The following is a 17,889-nucleotide window of genomic DNA, read 5'->3' on the forward strand; positions in this document are numbered from 1 at the left end:
CATATACTACCTGTATACAATATGGACGACTCAACTATAATCTGCTCTGCTAACTCTCATACAGAACTCCAGTCACTTACTCAAAAGCTTTCAGTGCTGTAGAACAATGGTTCTCTTACCGCTGTCTACTCCTCAACCCCAAGAAAACAAAACTATTACTTTTTCACCTACTCGTAAATCTACTCCACCTTACTTTACTCTTACATCCACTGACGGAACACTCATCTCTCCTGACTTGACCACAAAACTATTAGGGATAACTATTGATAATAACCTCAACTTTGACTCTCACATCAACAACACCATAAAATTAGTTAATAAAAATAGGATCCCTTTACAGAATCAAACCTTTCCTAACACCCACAGCAAGGTCCACCATTGCTAGATCTCACCTAATCTCCACTCTTCTCTATGCTTCCCCCATTTACACTAATCTTTCCAAAAACAACATGAAGAAACTAGAAACATCCTATCATAACATAGCTCGATTCGCTATTGGATCTCCTTTTAGAACTCATCACTGCTTGAACCTAAAAGAACTAGGCTGGATTGAACTTCCTAACCAACTTGTACTTCAACAGATCTTAATTGCTTATAAGATTCTATATCAGCCAACCAACACACCAACACTTACTAGCCTTATTTCTCCATACAACAACCTGCAACAACTACGTTCCTCAAATAAACTTCTGATTAATATTACCAAACCTAACAATAATGCAGGTGTCAGTTTATTCTCCAACTCTGTTGGAAAAACATGGAATAAACTACCCTCTGATATCACTTCTTTAACCTCTTTCCAACTTTTCAAATATCAACTAAAGATTTATCTCAATAAACACTGGCTTTGCTCCTGCACTAATCCAGACTAATGCCAACTCTTCTCTCTTCCATTACCCTTGTTAAAAAAAAAAAACCTTTATTTTTTATATTATCTGGTTAACTTGCTATGATGTCATGTGAACTTTTATGCCAATGCATTTTTTATCTGATTATATTATTGTTTTTACTTGCGATCTTTCTTATGTAACCATTTATGCCTTTTTGTAAAAGTGTACAACTGATGGAGCTTTTCTCCCCGGGCCTCTACTGAAAACGGACATATATCCAGTTGGACTAGCCCGGTCAACAAATGTAAAATAAAAAAAAAAAATAAATAAAAATATAGTTTTTGGGGTAAGTTGTTACAAAAACCCAGTTTTATCATAATGTAGTTGCATGAAGTCAAGACAATTACAATAGAATGTTTCTCTGAGGTGATTTGCTTAATATATTTTAGAAGACAGTAGAAAGAGTAGTCAAGGAAGATTAGAGAGAGCTAGTGAGAAGAGTGAGTTACGGGTAGAAAGTAGATTAAGGTATGAGAAGTAGGGGATGTTTAAGGAAGGAGAGTGCGGTGGCAGGACCAGTGACTTTTAAAGTGCTCTTTGGTGGCTGTCTTAAATTAAGGATGTGTAAGGGTCCTGATTTCTAGTGGGGGCCTATTCCAGGCAATAGTGGGGTGATAGCTATACATGTTGTATCCAAATTTAGACTTGGGTTTGTAGATTTGTAGTAGGCCTTGGTTAGAGCTTCGGAGAGGTCTGGAGGGAGAATAATGGGAGATAAGAGGGGATAGTGCTGGGCAGTAGGAAGGCTGGTATAGGATAGAATGGATGATCTGGAGCTGAGAGAAGAAGTTGGTGGGGTAATTCAAGCCAGTTTAGGTGTTTTAGAGAGAGACAGTGATGGGATTTGTAGGTTTGTTGGGCAGCAAATCTGGCTACCTTGTTGTAGGTAGATTTGAGTTTGGTCAGGAGTGCTGAGTTAAGATTTGTGAGAATTTGAGAACTGTACATTAGACTGGGTAGAAGGTAGGTAAGAGACAGGGTAATCTTGGCTTCAGAGGTAAATAATTTCTTAGGTTCATAGGTTCATAGGTAGATACTAGGCTATCTGCCCTAGGGCATTTATAAGCCTAGCCGGAGTGTATTTGGCTTCCGCCTCCCTATTAGATTAACCTACTGTGCCTCTGTAAGGTAGGTCACAGAAGGTACCCTTTTAAGATTAGTTTACTGTGCCTTTGTCTAGCAGGGACACAGAAGAGATCCCAGGGGTGAATTTGCAATTTCCCATCCACGTGTCCAGATTTCGCTTGAAGAGGGTCAGCGAGGGGCTATGTCTAACATGAATTGAGATTCTATTCCAGAGTGAGGGGAGCCTCTGGGAAATGAATCTGTCCCTCCAGCATGTCCTATTTATTTTTGTGCTGAGGTTTAGGTCCCTGGAGCGTGTAGCTCTAAGGGACTTGGATTTTTTGAGGTGGAGCATGTCCATTAATTCTGGGTTTGACATGGCTTTGTATGTCAGGCATAGATCGCCTCTGAGTAGGCGGTAAGCAGCTGAGTAGATCTGGAGTTTCTTTAGTCGAGCTGCATAGGACATCTGTTTGTAGCCCATGATCCTCTTGGTGAGGTACTTTTGGGGTCTCTCCAGTTGCTGCAGGTGTCGGGTAAGGTACATCCCAAAAGGGGCATTGTATTCAATTATGAGCCTGATGAGTGACGAGTAGAGGGGTAAGCTTATTTATGATGCCCGAGTGGGGTATTGTGTCGAAGGCTTTTGCGAGGTCCAGGTAGGCTGTGTGGACTACCTTGCCTTCATCTATGGCTTTGGTAACTGTTTCAAAGAAATCAACTAGGATTAAGAGGCAAGATCTGCCCTTAACAAAGCCAGATTGGGTAGGGTCCAGTATCTGGAGGCTACCAATGTCTTTGTTTATGAGTTCCATGATAATATGCTCCATAGCTTTACAGACCAGACTAGTCAGGCTTATGGGGCGATAGTTCCCGGGGTCCGTTGTGGCACCACCTTTGTGGAGTGAGACCACTGTAGCTGTACGCCATTCTTGTTATGGTAAAGGAGTCCTAGTTTTGAATGAGTCTTTTTGATACAGTTATTAACATGCAAGTCAAATTTAAGCGGATCATCGATGATTACGCCTAAGAGCTTAATGCTCGATTCTACCTGAATGGGAGTATTATTAAGGGACTGTATGGAGAAGGAGGGTTTAATATTGTTAAACTTTTTAGGTAGGAAGAGTAACAACTTTGTTTTTTTAGGGTTAAGGATGAGCTGGTTGTTGGAGAGCCAAGTTTCAGCTAAGTTAAAAGATGCCTGAGTAGCTGAGAAGAGCTTAGAGGGAGAGTTGGCTGTGGTGATGACTGCAGAGTCATCTGTATATTGCACTAAAGATGACTGAGGACAGGGGGCATAGAGCTGATTAGTAAAGATATTAAAAAGTAAAGGCCCTAGGATAGACACTTGAGGTACACCCATTTTTACAGGGAGAGCAGGAGAGAGTGCCGAGTGCCATCTCACTGACAAAAACAAAAACCTTGCCCAGCTGACAAAAAGTGCAGAGGAAAAATTTTATTAATTTAATTGATTTAATTAATTACTATGGCAACATGTAATTGTTTTCTCCCTATGATAGGCTAATTTGTGATTACTCAGTGTTTAAATAGATGAAGTTAAATTCCTTTTGATATGGTCTGAGGAAGCGATCTAGAGAGATTGTAAAAACGCTTACCAACTTTTTTGTTTTAATAAAGGATTCTGTATCTAGTATCTTGCTTACGGAACCTTTGTTGAGCTGTGGTTGAATACAAGGAATACATTTGTTTTTATTTCCTACTGGTTTTTCCTCTGCATTTTTTGTTGACTGGGCAAGGTTTTTGTCTTTGAATATATTTATTGTCATTGCCTAAGTTGAGCATGGCTGAAGGAAGCTCCACTAACATAGAACTGGAGTATGTACTGAATCATATGGGTATACAAAGCAATCATGAGCATTTTTCCAGCCTATTAACCATGGAATCGAACCCACTCCTGGCAGGAGATTTGAATACAGCCACAGAACTTGAGTACTGTGATGTGAATGAGAAGCAATGTCTATAACAGCGATTTTGTGAACTGGAGAATGATCTGTACAACCTGAAGAGACTGCATCTTGAAACTTGCTGTAAGTTAAAATTAATCCCGAGAGGGCTTCGTATTTTGAATATGCCCCCATATAGTTCTATGATTTCAGATTTACTAGCCAAATGGCAACAACTAAACATAAATACCAGCTTTTCATACATGCAATTATTAATTGAGTTCTTCCTAGCCGGTGAAAAAGAATTGGGCCATAAGATACAGCGGATTTAGAAGGAACTTTATAAAACTTTTCATGATGCTACCATAGATATACATATCTCTGAAATGGTTGATGAAATCAACCAATATGAAAGTAAACTTCTGCAACTGAAATAGAGGAAATTGAAAAGGGATTTATTAGACTTTCAGAATGGCAATGTATTTACTTGGCCCAAGGAGAGCAAACAGAATATTGATACTGAAAGAATGAATAAGAATTTGTCAGACTTGGGGACTACTATGCTGAAAACCACCTCTAGAGAGAGACACTGTATTCCCCGATGAGTAATAACTCTATTTACACTACAAAAACACCAACTGAATTTTTTGTTGTGTCTTTCTACTTTTCCTGGTTAGGGATCGCCACAGCGGAACTCTGGTCCACTAATGATTGGCAGTAGATTTTTACGTGCCAAGTTGCCGGCCCTGACGCACAACCTTCAACTAAGGTATGCCCATTCACGCAAACACCAACGAATAACAAGTAAAAAATAATTAAAAAGGAACCACTCGTTGAGCAGAAACAAGTTTGCTAAAATAAATATATATAAACCACTCAGTACATAGATACAAAAAGTAAGCGCTTTCGTCAGGCACATAGACCAAACTTCTTCAGACAATTCAATAATATAACAGTTCAGCTTATATAACACTCCCAGCTCCAGTAATTACTTACTCAATTGAAATCAGTATAATTAAGTTAGTCAATACTACAAACTATACACATCAAAAACATAAAATGAAAAATCAAAAGTAAAAAATAATGAAATAATAAAAAATAAATCAGTATACATATATACTGACTAAAAAAATGTAATATTGAATGCATATTTATGCATATTTATGCTCACTACACACACAGTATTTTCATTAAAAAAAGTAGTGAGCATAAATATGCATTCAATATTACATTTTTTTAGTCATATATATACTGATTTTTTTTTTATTATTTCATTTTATTATTTTTTACTTTTGATTTTTCATTTTATGTTTTTGATGTGTATAGTCTGTAGTATTGACTAACTTAATTTAATTATACTGATTTCAATTGAGTAAGTAATTACTGGGGGTGGGAGTGTTATATAAACTGAACTGTTATATTATTGAATTGTCTGAAGAAGTTTGGTCTATGTGCCTGACGAAAGCGCTTACTTTTTGTATCTATGTATGGAGTGGTTTATATATATTTATTTTAGTAAACTTGTTTCTGCTCAATGAGTGGTTCCTTTTTAATTATTTTTAATTATTTTCTATTTACACTACAGCCATAGGTACTTTAACCTCAAATACATCTTCTGTGATGAATACTACTTTAAATGAAGCTGAACCAGTGATCAGAAGGAAAGTAACTTTGACAAATAACTTTACCCCTCCCTTTTTGCACATGTCAGAAGGGAAATCAAGTAGAAGCAGATGGGTGGAAACCGAAAGGGAAGCAGTCGTTCAGCCTAGGACAAATGCAAACAATAAAGAAAATGTGGAATGTAATGGGGAAAGTTTAGTCTGGAATATTTATAAGTGGTCACTAACTGTTGATGAGATAAATTTGCTAAATAAAGACCTAAAGTTTGTTCCTGCTAGTCGAGTGGATTTACCTGATACCCTTGTAGAGGTAAGACTGTTTGCACGCAACGATGCTTTAAAACTTTTATTTGGCTCCATGCAACATGAAACAAATGCATTCAACTTATTTAAACAGTTGAGCTTGTTTATGCCCTCACTGCCACGCGCTCTAGACATTTTTGTCAAGGCATGTGAAAACGAATTCTGAACATTTTCTAAGAGATCTATATAAGTTCTTATCAGAGAAATCATTGCAAGGAGATGAATATTTAGTAACACTGGATGTCGCTTCACTTTTTACCACAAACCCAAATGATAAAGGAGTAGAACATCTACATAATTTCCTTACTGAAAATAATACTTTAAGTAGAGAAAGAGTGGATTTAATCTTTTCCTACTTGAACTCATACTTGAGTTTAATATATTGACATTTGGAAATAAATATTTCCTACAGACCTCTGGTGTGGCTATGGGGACACCCAGTGCCAATCACTATGCCAATTTGGTCATGGCACACTCAGAACAGACTTGCTTATTAAATAACAATCCATTTAGGGATGACATCTGGTTCTATTGCTGCTTTGTCGATGATTTGTTTTTATTATGGAAAGGGGATGAAAGCAGATTACATTTATTTATAGAATATTTAAATAATAGCAGTAACTTTTTACATTTTACTGCTACAAGTTCACAATCATGTTTAAACTATTTAGATATAAGAATTTTAAAGGATGAAGTAGAAAATAAAATATAGCGTTTATATCACGCTATCAAAAGATGAAAATAGCGAATGCTATTTCATCTAACCTAAAAATATCTAAATCACATAATATTGAACATTCAGAATAGCGAATTCTTTCCTTGGGAAAAAAATTGCTATTTTGAAACGCATACACACAACACAAGCACACCTAAAAAACATCAATCCACACACATACACTTATAATCCTACAACTAACCCTACACTAAACTGTACATGCACTACTATATATCCACTTACCTTAACCCAAACCCTTACCCTAAGGTCCTCACTATCGCACACTCACCTAACCCGTGCCCTAACCCTAACTCACTTAACCCGCCCCTAACCCTAATTCACCTAACCCGTGCCCTAACCCTAACTCACCTAACCCATGCCCTAACCCTAACTCACCTAACCCGCACCCTAACCCTAGACCACACAAACACACACTTACCTGAACCCGACCCGTAACTTTCAACCACAGCGCTAAAAATAGTGAAGCCACAGAACCAGCCAACTGAATTATTTCCCTAGGAAAGAATTTGGTGTTCTGCAGCTTTGCTATTTTTAGCATTTGCTCAAAACGGATCGATATTAGAACGTTCAAAATTTTAAAACTTCAATGTTCTGATATAGACCCAAAATATACACCAAAGTCTATAGGAAAGAATGTTATCAGAATAGTTTATGTACATCGTACAAGCATGCATCCCCCCATATCTTTAGAAATGTGGTCAATAATCAGATGCTAAGAAGCTCCGGGCTACATGCTAGGGACTCAGATTTTGAGACTAGCTTGACCACTCTAAAGAAAGATTTTGCAGATAGAGGGTACAAGAAATGTGAAATAGAGCAAGCCTGTACGAAAGCAAAAGCAATGAGGACAGGGAAGGGTAAGCCCTATTTTTCAACACCTAGACCTAAAACATCAAATGTTGACATGAGAAAAGATGCAGCCCTTTCATTTTGTATGACATATTCCACAGACAGCGAAGCAATCAAGAAAATAATATCTAAAAATTGACACATTCTAGGAATTGATGATCGGATCTTGAGAATTATCAGGAAATAACCAAAATTTATCTATAAAAATAAGAAATCTTTAAAACCAGTACTATGTTATTCAAATACACATATTCCTAGTCAGCATAATCATTATGGCACTAATATATGTAATAAATGTGCCTTCTGCCAATATGTAGACACTAGCAGTGTTTTCATACATCCAGTTACACATAAAATGTATAGGTTTACTATATCAGCAGATTGTGAAGTGAAAACCTACTATATCTAGCTCACAGCATGAGCTGCTCTGCATTCTATATTGGCAAAACCAACAGACGCCTAAATGAATGCATTAGAGACCATTATTACTGCTTTAGAAAGAATCTTGAGTATAGTGCAATAGCTAAACATATGCTACGACATGGAGAGAATCATTGTTTCACCTTTCTAGTAATGGATAATCTAGTTGAAGACATTAGACTTGGTGACCTTGTGAACAAAACTGAATGCAAGGAGTTGAGATGGATAATGTTATTGGCTGCTCATAAGGAAGCTGGACTGAATGATTCTGTTCACTTGAAGCCTACTTTAAAGACAGGAAACTGAAGAAAGATATTTAATATATATGATACGGATGCTCACTAGTTCTTTAACACACTTTGGACTGTGAATCTATGTTTTTTTTTAATTTAAAAATGGATATAACATAGTTGTTTTTAAGTGATGAATGAATGCTACTTACTGAACAAGTCTGTTAAGTCTTATGTTTTATTGATTTTATTAATTACTATGGCAACATATAATATACTGCGGTGGTGGTGCTGCAGTAGCGTTGTCGCCTCACAGTTAGATGTTGCACGTTCGATTCTCAGTTAGAGCATCTTCTGTGTGTCGACATGCGTGAATGGGCATTCCTTCGTTGAAGGTTGTGCGTTAGGCCCGGCAAGCCAGCACATAAAAATCTACTGCCAATCATTAGCGGACCGGAGTTCCGCTGTGGCGACCCCTAACCGGGAAAAGCCGAAAGACAGTACTATGGCAACATATAATTGCTTTCTCCCTATGAGAGGCTGTTTTGTGATTGCTCAGTGTTTAAATAGATGAAGTTAAATGCAATTTGATATGGTCTGAGGAAGCGATCTAGAGAGATTGCAAAAGTGCTTACCAACTTTTTTGTTTTAATAAAGAATTCTATATCTAGTTTTGTGCTTTTGTTGAGCTGTGGTTGAGTGCAAGGAATATATTTGTTTTTATTTCCTACTGGTTTTTCCTCTGCTCTTTTTGTTGACTAGACAAGGTTCTTGTCTTTGAGTATACTGCTTGTCATTGATATTACCAAGTGCACGCTACAATCCTTAATGATACTAACCTCTTACCCCACTAAGAATCACTGTAACCATGGATCAGAATATATCCCTCCCCCTGAAGTGGGTGAGCTATTGTTAAACTTGCAAACCCACCTCCCCTTACTGACTTTTCAGTGACCTATCAGGTAGCTGACACCTGGCCAACTATAGTTAAGTCAGAGCTTTCTGTCTATGCCATGGAGCAAGCATTTTACATAACTGATTCACACCTGTCATGATGGGAGTAAACAGAATTTGTTGTAAATGGCTGGCACAACAATTCTTGCTTCTGTCTAATATATCCATATGAACCTGTTAAAGTATGCAAATCTGTTTGAGATATTTTTTCTACAATTGCTCCTGGAACTAGAATCATTACAGGTTAAGTAGTGGAGGATTCAATACACTGTATAATTTGGTGCTGATGTGATTCAGGGCCACTGTTTTGCAGATTCAGTGATGTTCTTTACTTCTTCACCTCTCTTGTATAAAATATGATGGCATTATCCAGTGAAGGTAGTGGATACACATATGGTTTTAGACCTATAATACTCTGTGAGTCACCTGTGTTGCAGTAATCTACAATTATTTCTTTAATGTAGACCCTGTACATTGAGATGTTCAAAAGGATGGTGCTTGCAGCATTCCTCAGTGATGTCACATGAACTGTATCTAATACTCTAACATACTGTGTCAGCTCTATTGACCATAACAGGTTTTCTTCAATGAAGCACTGAATTGATTAGAGAAAGTATACTACATATACTTTGTGGAAATTAAGTGGTCACTTTACTCTTGTGTCTCATTACAGGTGTGTGTGTGTGTGTGTGTGTGTGTGTGTGTGTGTGTGTGTGTGTGTGTGTGTGTGTGTGTGTGTGTGTGTGAGCACATCCACTTGTGTATATCAGTGTGCTTGTGTGTGCATATATATGTGTGTGTGTGTGCATATATGTGTGTGTGTGTGTGTGTGTGTGTGTGTGTGTGTGTGTGTGTGTGTGTGTGTGCAAATATATCTTTGTTCATGTGTGTATGTTTAAGAACATATGTCTTTATGTGTGTGTGCTTGCTCATGTGTGTCTGTGTGTGCCTGTGTATGTATGCGTGTGTGTGCTATTTTTCTATCACCATCATGCTCTTCTTCCAAATGGTGATTAAACTCTGCATGTTAGTATATACTAAAGAAATAAATTTCCAAAAAATCAGACATTTAAAATGTGCCTTTTCTCCTGCAATCTTGTGGACATACTGGGTTTAACAACTTAACATGCTGGTCACCAATTAAGCTGTAAGATCTTCATTGTTAGCCTGTGGTTTGTCACTCACAGTGGTTGCTCTATTTATTATCAGCTTAAAAATTGCATTAATGTACAGGTAACTTAGTACAGTCATCAGACTAACCCTTCCAATACCCTAAGAAAATGCATACAAAAAAGAGGAAACACATACAAGCATGGTGTAATTCTCTATACTATACCATATTTAAAAAAAGCAAATACATGTCTAAAATAAACTGATAAAAAGGAAAGCGAGAGAAAACAGAAGGAGGAAGATTAAGTTACAAAAATAATATATATTTGAATGGTAGACTACAGTGGCAGACATTCCACAAGGAATCTGAGGAAGCATTTATACCTAATGTTCGTAGACGCACTAACTGGCACTGATACCCTGCACCCTGAGACACATGGAAGGAACAAAACTTGTACTCAAATATCACTAGTTAGCAGTTTACTTATAAAATGAAATAAACCTGGATTGCTTGCTAACAGTTTAATATGTTATAATCTGGAAAGTTAATGTAAGCAGATTTGGTTCTGGCTTGTTGTTTGGATCTGATTATTTTATAGCAGAAATAAAACCTGTGTAAGCTGCTGTTCCATTTTCTAGCACATCTGATGGCAGTGTAAAGATTTACAGAGCTGTGAAAACAGAAATATTGTTCTATGAATTTATCACATCCAGTTCCTTTTTCCAAGAAATAAGGTGAAATATTATACACTTAGTAAAGCAATCAGTAAAGAAGAAAACCAATTGCTAACTACCCCTTTGTTGCATTTATATAACTCAGTGAGTTTCAGTACATGATGAATAACTCAGTGCAGAAATATAAAAAAATCAATATGTTTTGAAAACTAATCAATTTAAATTGCTATCTCTATATTGACCAGCTGCTATTTATCTACATTAAATGAAAATTTAGATATTAAAAAATAGAATTTCTGCTTAGCCTTCTGGAAAACAAAAATGGTGTAATTTGATTTTGCTTATTACAGATAATTAACTCTGATATTACTGTATTTTCTTTTCTTTTTAACAGTGTATCAGTTACAGCAAGAGGCACCGAGGCCCAAAAGAGTTGTCAGTCCCCGGGAGGTCAGTTATTTTACTCTGTGTCTTGTGGCTAATGTAACACTCATAGACATCTGTTTATGAATATTTGTAGGCTGATATAATTTTTATATACATTTTGAAAGGATGTAAATGCAGGCTGAACACGTTCTATATGATAAGAAACATCATGATGTGTAAGTATAGCATGTTCTTATATCATGAACACTCCACACAGCAATACTAGTTCTAACAACATATCATGGATTATTTATCAGTGTAGTGTGCATACACATCAAACAACAATAACACACCAAGAAACATATCATGAAATGTGAACAAATATAATACAGACTCACATTTATGGACACCCTCACACAGTGGTACAGCACTAACGCAGACATCATGAAATATGTACAAATACAGCTTTCACAGATATTGTGAAATGGCATGCAGCGATGTAAGCACTGATATACATGTCATGATGTATAGATGCAGCAGTAGAGTTACTAATATGCATCTCATGAAGTATTCACAAATATAGCATTAGCACAGATAGAGGATCCAGCACTAGTGCTAAAACACATGCCATGAAGTATGTACAAATATAGCATGCATACACATTGTAGACACATCACATAGCAGTACCAGCACTAACCACATACCATGAAATATATATGAAATACAGTATGCGTACACTTCATGGAATCACATGCAGCAATACCAGCACTAACATGCATATCATGAAGTTTGTAGAAATATAACATGCACACATACATAAGGGACCACACAAAGCAGTACCTGCACGAAGGAACATATTATGAAATGTGTTAAAATACAGCATGCACACAAATCATGCACACCTTACACAGCATTACCAGCACTAACTAGCATATCATGAGCTATGCACAAATATTACAATCTTGCACAACAGTGTTTTTGTTTTTGGTTTTACCTTTTCAGTTATCTTAGTAGCCTTATTTCACAAACCCAGTGTAAGCCAATGCAATTTGAAATTCACACCTATGAAAATTACATTTAAATGTTTTCATACTTAGTAACACAATTAAGAACTGAAATGAAAAGTACAATGTATGTATGTGTTGCGCCCCGCTGTGTATGTTAGAAATATAGTCTGTACAAAATAAAGCAAACAGTTCTTTAACTTTCAGTATATTGAAATAAAAGCAATGAACATTGCTTGCATGTGTTTTTGTCTGGGCCAGAGCATGGAGGGAGCTTAGAGCTACTGTGTAAAGGGATAATATAATACAACATAAAACAAATAGGCTGCATGTGTTGTGTACATTTGGTTTATTCATAATGTAGTGCGACCCCTTTTTCATGAGGAGACTGCAGACATCAGGGCTCAGTGGAATCCTGTGCCTAAGGCAGATTTCAGTGAACTGTACTTGTCAGCTGTAATAGAAGGATGGAGTTGAAAAGTATTTGAGGGTTACGGGATCCAGTAGTGTGCCTGTCACTCATATCTGTGCTTTTTTTCCATCTATAACATGTTGAGATGACATGGTACCTGGCAGGTCTTATGTCATCACATTTGAATTAATCATTGCCTTCCCATGGATTGTTAACCAGAAGAGTTGTTTTCCTACTGGGAGGAGGGAGCTCCCAAAGTATCCCCCAATAAACACTTCACTGAAGCTTGTAGCCCACTGTAAAGTACTCACAGATACAATTTCACTGTGATTGAAGTATTTATTCAAGTACTTAAAATGGGAACACTTTATAAGCTCAAAATATTGAAATCTCAAATTCAATATCTCGGGTTCATAAAGTGGAAGGATTGGAAGATCGCAACCACAGAAGCACGAAATTCAAAATCTCAAATGCGGGAGATTTTGAATTAGCAATTCTGGTGTTGCGATGTGTTCGTGGATTTAGGTAAGTGTTTATGTTTAAGGGTGTTGGGTGGGTGCTGTAGTGTGTGTTAGTATGTGTTGTTACTGAGATGTGTGTGTGCGAGAGGAATGTAGTTTGTGTGGTGGTGTTTTGTGTGTGTGTGTGTGTATGTAGTGCGACCTTGGAGTTAGAATATTTAAGTAGGGGGTTGTGGGGATCGCAGCCCCCCACATGGGGGGTGCAGGGGGGCTTGCCCCCTGCATATAATAAGGGTAGGTGTGTGTGCTTGTGCGTGTGTGTTGTAATGGTGTTTGCAAGTGTTGAGAGTTTGAATTTTGTGGTTTTGCGGTTCCGGGATTTAGGGCTTCGTGATTATGTGGTTTCGGGGATTTGGATTTTCTACTTTATGAGCTTGAGATTCTGTAATTCAAGATTACAGGATTTTGAGCTTATAAAGTTAATTCCATAAAACACCCAAAGTTACACAAGGAGAACAATATTGATGAGCAGATTTGATCTACATTCATCTGAGAGATACAGTGGAATAGGCGCACTTACTTCAAATGGCTGTTTAGTGACCTGTAAAATCACCAAATAATATACAGTTGAATAAAACAAAACAGCAATATATGACTTCCTGTCTCTGTTAGGTCATCCTATCTACATTGTTGTGTTGTTATTTTGGCTTTTCCTGGTTAGGGGTGACCACAGCGGAACTCCGGTCCGCTAATGATTGGCAGTAGATTTTTACATGCCGAGTTGCCAGCTCTGGCACAACCTTCAGCAAAGGTACATCCATTCACGCATGTCTCCACACAGAAGATGCTTTAGCTGAGAATCGAACAGGACAACGTCTTACTGTGCAGCGACAATGCTACCGTAATGACAGATACTACCCCATCAATGGCCAACAGACTCATTATTCATAAATCTTCCTATGCTTTATAAGGTACTAAGATAAATAGACCTGCCTTCTACTTGGATAGTTGTGGAAAACCTTTCTTCAAGCCTGCATCTGTCACACTGAATAGCATTACTTCTGAGATTGCTTCTATACAAGATCTCAGTCAATTCAAGAAACAACTAAAGGAACACCTTATGAATGAATATAAATGCTCTTGTTTTAAAGACAATATACAGATGCAATATTCCACCTCAAAACATTAGTGCTGTACATGCTAATTTATACAGCTGACTAAATTACAGAAAAATGTAAAAACACCATTTACACATTAATTAGCCAGTATCTATAGATATGATTTATATAGTTTGGATTTTTCATTTATAATTTAGCAGGTACATTTGCCTTTGATTACTTCACATTTGTTCACATTGTCCACTTGCTTTTGTTATTTCTTTATTTTTTTCATATCCTCTCTGCCTATTTTTCTTACTCCTTTCATGCTCCATTTTCTCCCCTGCCCCCCCCCCCATCTTCTGCCAGCCACCTCCACAAACTCCTTTCTGTCCCACATTTTGATTATTATGTCTTTTATTGTAATTTTATTTGTAATTTTGCTTTTTATTGTAATGCATTTAAGGTGGAGGTGGGATTACATCAAGGATCAGCTCGGAGCCCTTTCTTATTTGTAATGGTGATGGACAGGTTGACAGACAAGATCAGGCAGGAGTCCCTGTGGACTATGATGTTTGCAGATGAGATTGTGATCTGTAGTGAGAGTAGGGAACAGGTTGAGGAGAGCCTGGAGAGGTGGAGATATGCTCTAGAGTGGAGAGGACTGAAGGTCAGCAGGACTAAGACAGAATATATGTGTGTGAATGAGAGGGAGGATAGAGGAATGTTGAGGATGCAAGGAGCAGAGTTGAGGAAGGTGGATGAGTTTAAATACTTGGGATCAACAGTTCAGGGTAATGGCGAGTGTGGAAGAGAGTTGAAGAAGTGAGTACAGGCAGGGTGGAGTGGGTGAAGAAGACTGTTAGGAGTGATTTGTGACAGATGAGTACCAGTAAGAGTGAAAGGAAAGGTCTACAAGATGGTAGTGAGACCAGATATGTTATATGGGTTGGAGACAGTGGCACTGACAAAATGGCAGGAGTCAGAGCTGGACATGGCAGAGCTAAAGTTGTTAAGATTTGCACTGGGTGTGACGAGGGTGGGCAGGATTAGAAATCAGTATATTAGAGGGTCAGCCTAGGTTAGATGGTTTAGAAATAAAGTCAGAGGGACAAGATTGCAATTGGTTTGGACATGTGCTGAGGAGGGATGCTGGCTATATTGGGAAAAGGATGCTAAGGATGGAACTGCCATGTAAGAAGAAAAAAGGGAGGCCTAAGATAAGGTTATGGATGTGGTGAGAGAGGACATGGAGGTGGTCGGTGTGACAGAGCAAGATGCAGATGACAGGAAAAAATGGAAACAGATGATTCATTGTGGCAACCCTAATGGGAACCATTGAAAGAAAACAAAGACTGTAATTTTAATTGTGATTTTAGTTTATATATGTTATAGTTTCATCTCAGTTTACTTTCTTTGTTATTTTGACTATACAGGCAGATCTGGCGAAGTGCAAACAAAAGTGTTGTCAGAATCAATACCCAGTGTGTTTGTCTCCATCCCAGTTATGGACCCCTAATTCCTGTAGTGTAGTTTCATTTTAATAAAAGGACTAAATGACCATAATTTTAATTTATAACAATATTGCCAGACACATACTGTTGTCATCTTATTTATTTTACAGAGATTAGGACAGTAGCTCTTTTTGGACTACCTTTGTACTGCCAATTTCATTATATACCTAGTACCCCCATCCACCTACTTGATCATTTGGCCATTTTTTTCTGATTATGATTAGTGGTGTTTTGGTGGTCTCCCTGCATATAATTCATTTAATTTTTTTAATTTTTAATATCTGAATGTGCTTAATAATTTAAATCTCCCCTTTAATAACTCGAAGAGTCGCTAGGTAGTCAAAAGATTTTTTTCAAGGCCCCCAGTGCTCATTTTTTACATTTTTACTACATATTCGGTTGCCTTTTTCTTTAACACAGTTTCTTTTAATTTACACTTATGCAGAGCAGCTACACACACTACTCCAGTTGTTTTTCATTTTTAAAAATAATTTAGAAGTCAGGTCTTAGTATAACTGTTCATTTTCTTTTCAGATGATTGAGACTTACTTTTCACAAAAACTGGAAACGGTTTTGTTTATTTATTTTTTAATTTTAGAACTCCATTTACTCTACATTGTTGTCTTTATGATTGATCTAAGATGCCAAGACTCCCATGTAGCAGGTTGCTAACAAGGCTGTTATTGTTTATATAAATATCTAGCACAATTTATTTGCTCATTATGTTCAAGGAGGAATGATGTTAAAAATGAATATACTTAAAGATACAACCCTAATCTGATCACCTTGCTTTGGTGCCATTAGATTCAAGATCTTTTTCTTAAATGTCAATCAGATTTTTACCTTACTGTCATCAAACATAGACTGACAGTGATGCAATTGTAAACATGCCTACTAAATGGTGCTTTTTGTAACTGCAAATACTCTAATCTCCATTACTGAGCAATGCTTATCCATCTGTTTTGTTCTGTTGCTAAAATGAAGAAGAATGAATTTTAGCATAGTAGTTTGGTGTTATTTTTCCGATCTCATATTGCTTCTTTAACCACTTTTTGAGATTTTTGTACTTAATGTACGTATAAGAACCTGAGGTGTGCCTGAGGCAAATAGCAGGCTGGAAGCTGTGAGCTGGAATAATTAAGATGACAGCAGACTTATGTGTTTCTTATGGTCACTTGCTACTATTTTCTGATTATTTCTTAACCACTCAATGACATATTTTGATTTAATCAGTGATGAAAAACCTTTGATTTGCTTGTTGGCAATTTTCAGGCTGGAGGTTGGCAGCTGTAATAAATAAGACTGTAGCAGACTCTGGTGTTTCTCGGATCTCTTTAATTACTTTCAGATTGGTTCTTAACAACTTATTGAGATATTTTATTTATACACTGGTAAGAATCCTGGTGTTGCTCAAGACAATTACCCGGCTGGATGCTGTGAGCTGCAAATAAACTGCAGACTCACAGGTTCTTTGCATGTTTTGCAGTTACTAGATGAGATACTTTATAATTTCTTGGATCATCTACAATTACTTGATGAGATATTTTATAATGTCCACGTGTTATATCATTGGACAATTTTGAGCAAACTACTTATTTTGAGTCATTTGTCAGAATCATCCAGGGAGATCTCTAAATGCAGAATTAAATGAATTCACTAAGGGCAAGCAACTGAGGCTAGATAGGTGATGTATTTTAATTGTGGTTTATTGCTTTTGCTTTGAGCATTGACATGTTCACATTATTCTGATTTTTTTTCTGACCTGCTATTTGCCATAGTTGGTATTCCTACCTACCTGATTCTCCACCTAAAGGGACAAAGACTTTCTTGATTTTTAATTTCACCTATTATATATGACATCTTCTTTAAATGTCTATTTTCAGCTTTTGTGTTACATGCACCAACTGATGTTTGGCAGGATGATCTTTTATACAGTTATTTCTTGTCATCTCCGTTTGAACCAATGTCACATTTTACAAGACTTTTTGTTTTAATGGAAACTGTCAATAAACATGCCCCAGAACACCCCCATAACCTATTAAATGAAAACAAATACACACAATTACATACACCTTAAATAATGAAGTTTAACCCTCTTGTAGAGGAATAAAGTCTTGACTATATTCCAGGCAATCCAAATTTGATTAGTGGTTTAAGCATATGAGCTGGGAAGGAGAATGGTCATAGCTACAGTGTGTGTGTGTGCGTGTGTGCATGTGTGTGTGTGTGTGTGTGTGTGTGTGTGTGTGTGTGTGTGTGTGTGTGTGTGTGTCTGTA

General features: G+C 37.1%; 1 protein-coding gene across 1 annotated transcript in view; it reads left to right on the top strand.

Moving 5' to 3' along the window:
• CHN2 (chimerin 2) overlaps nt 1–17,889 on the top strand; it is a 2,549,636-nt gene that overhangs the window by 1,229,776 nt on the left and 1,301,971 nt on the right. Inside the window, exon 3 of the mRNA XM_044066825.1 lies at nt 11,153–11,208. Coding sequence (XP_043922760.1) covers nt 11,153–11,208 — 56 coding nt within the window. The remainder of the gene's footprint in view (nt 1–11,152; nt 11,209–17,889) is intronic.

Source organism: Protopterus annectens, chromosome 3.part1 (assembly GCF_019279795.1).
Source record: "Protopterus annectens isolate FY-2018-M chromosome 3.part1, PAN1.0, whole genome shotgun sequence".
NCBI lineage: Eukaryota > Metazoa > Chordata > Ceratodontiformes > Protopteridae > Protopterus > Protopterus annectens.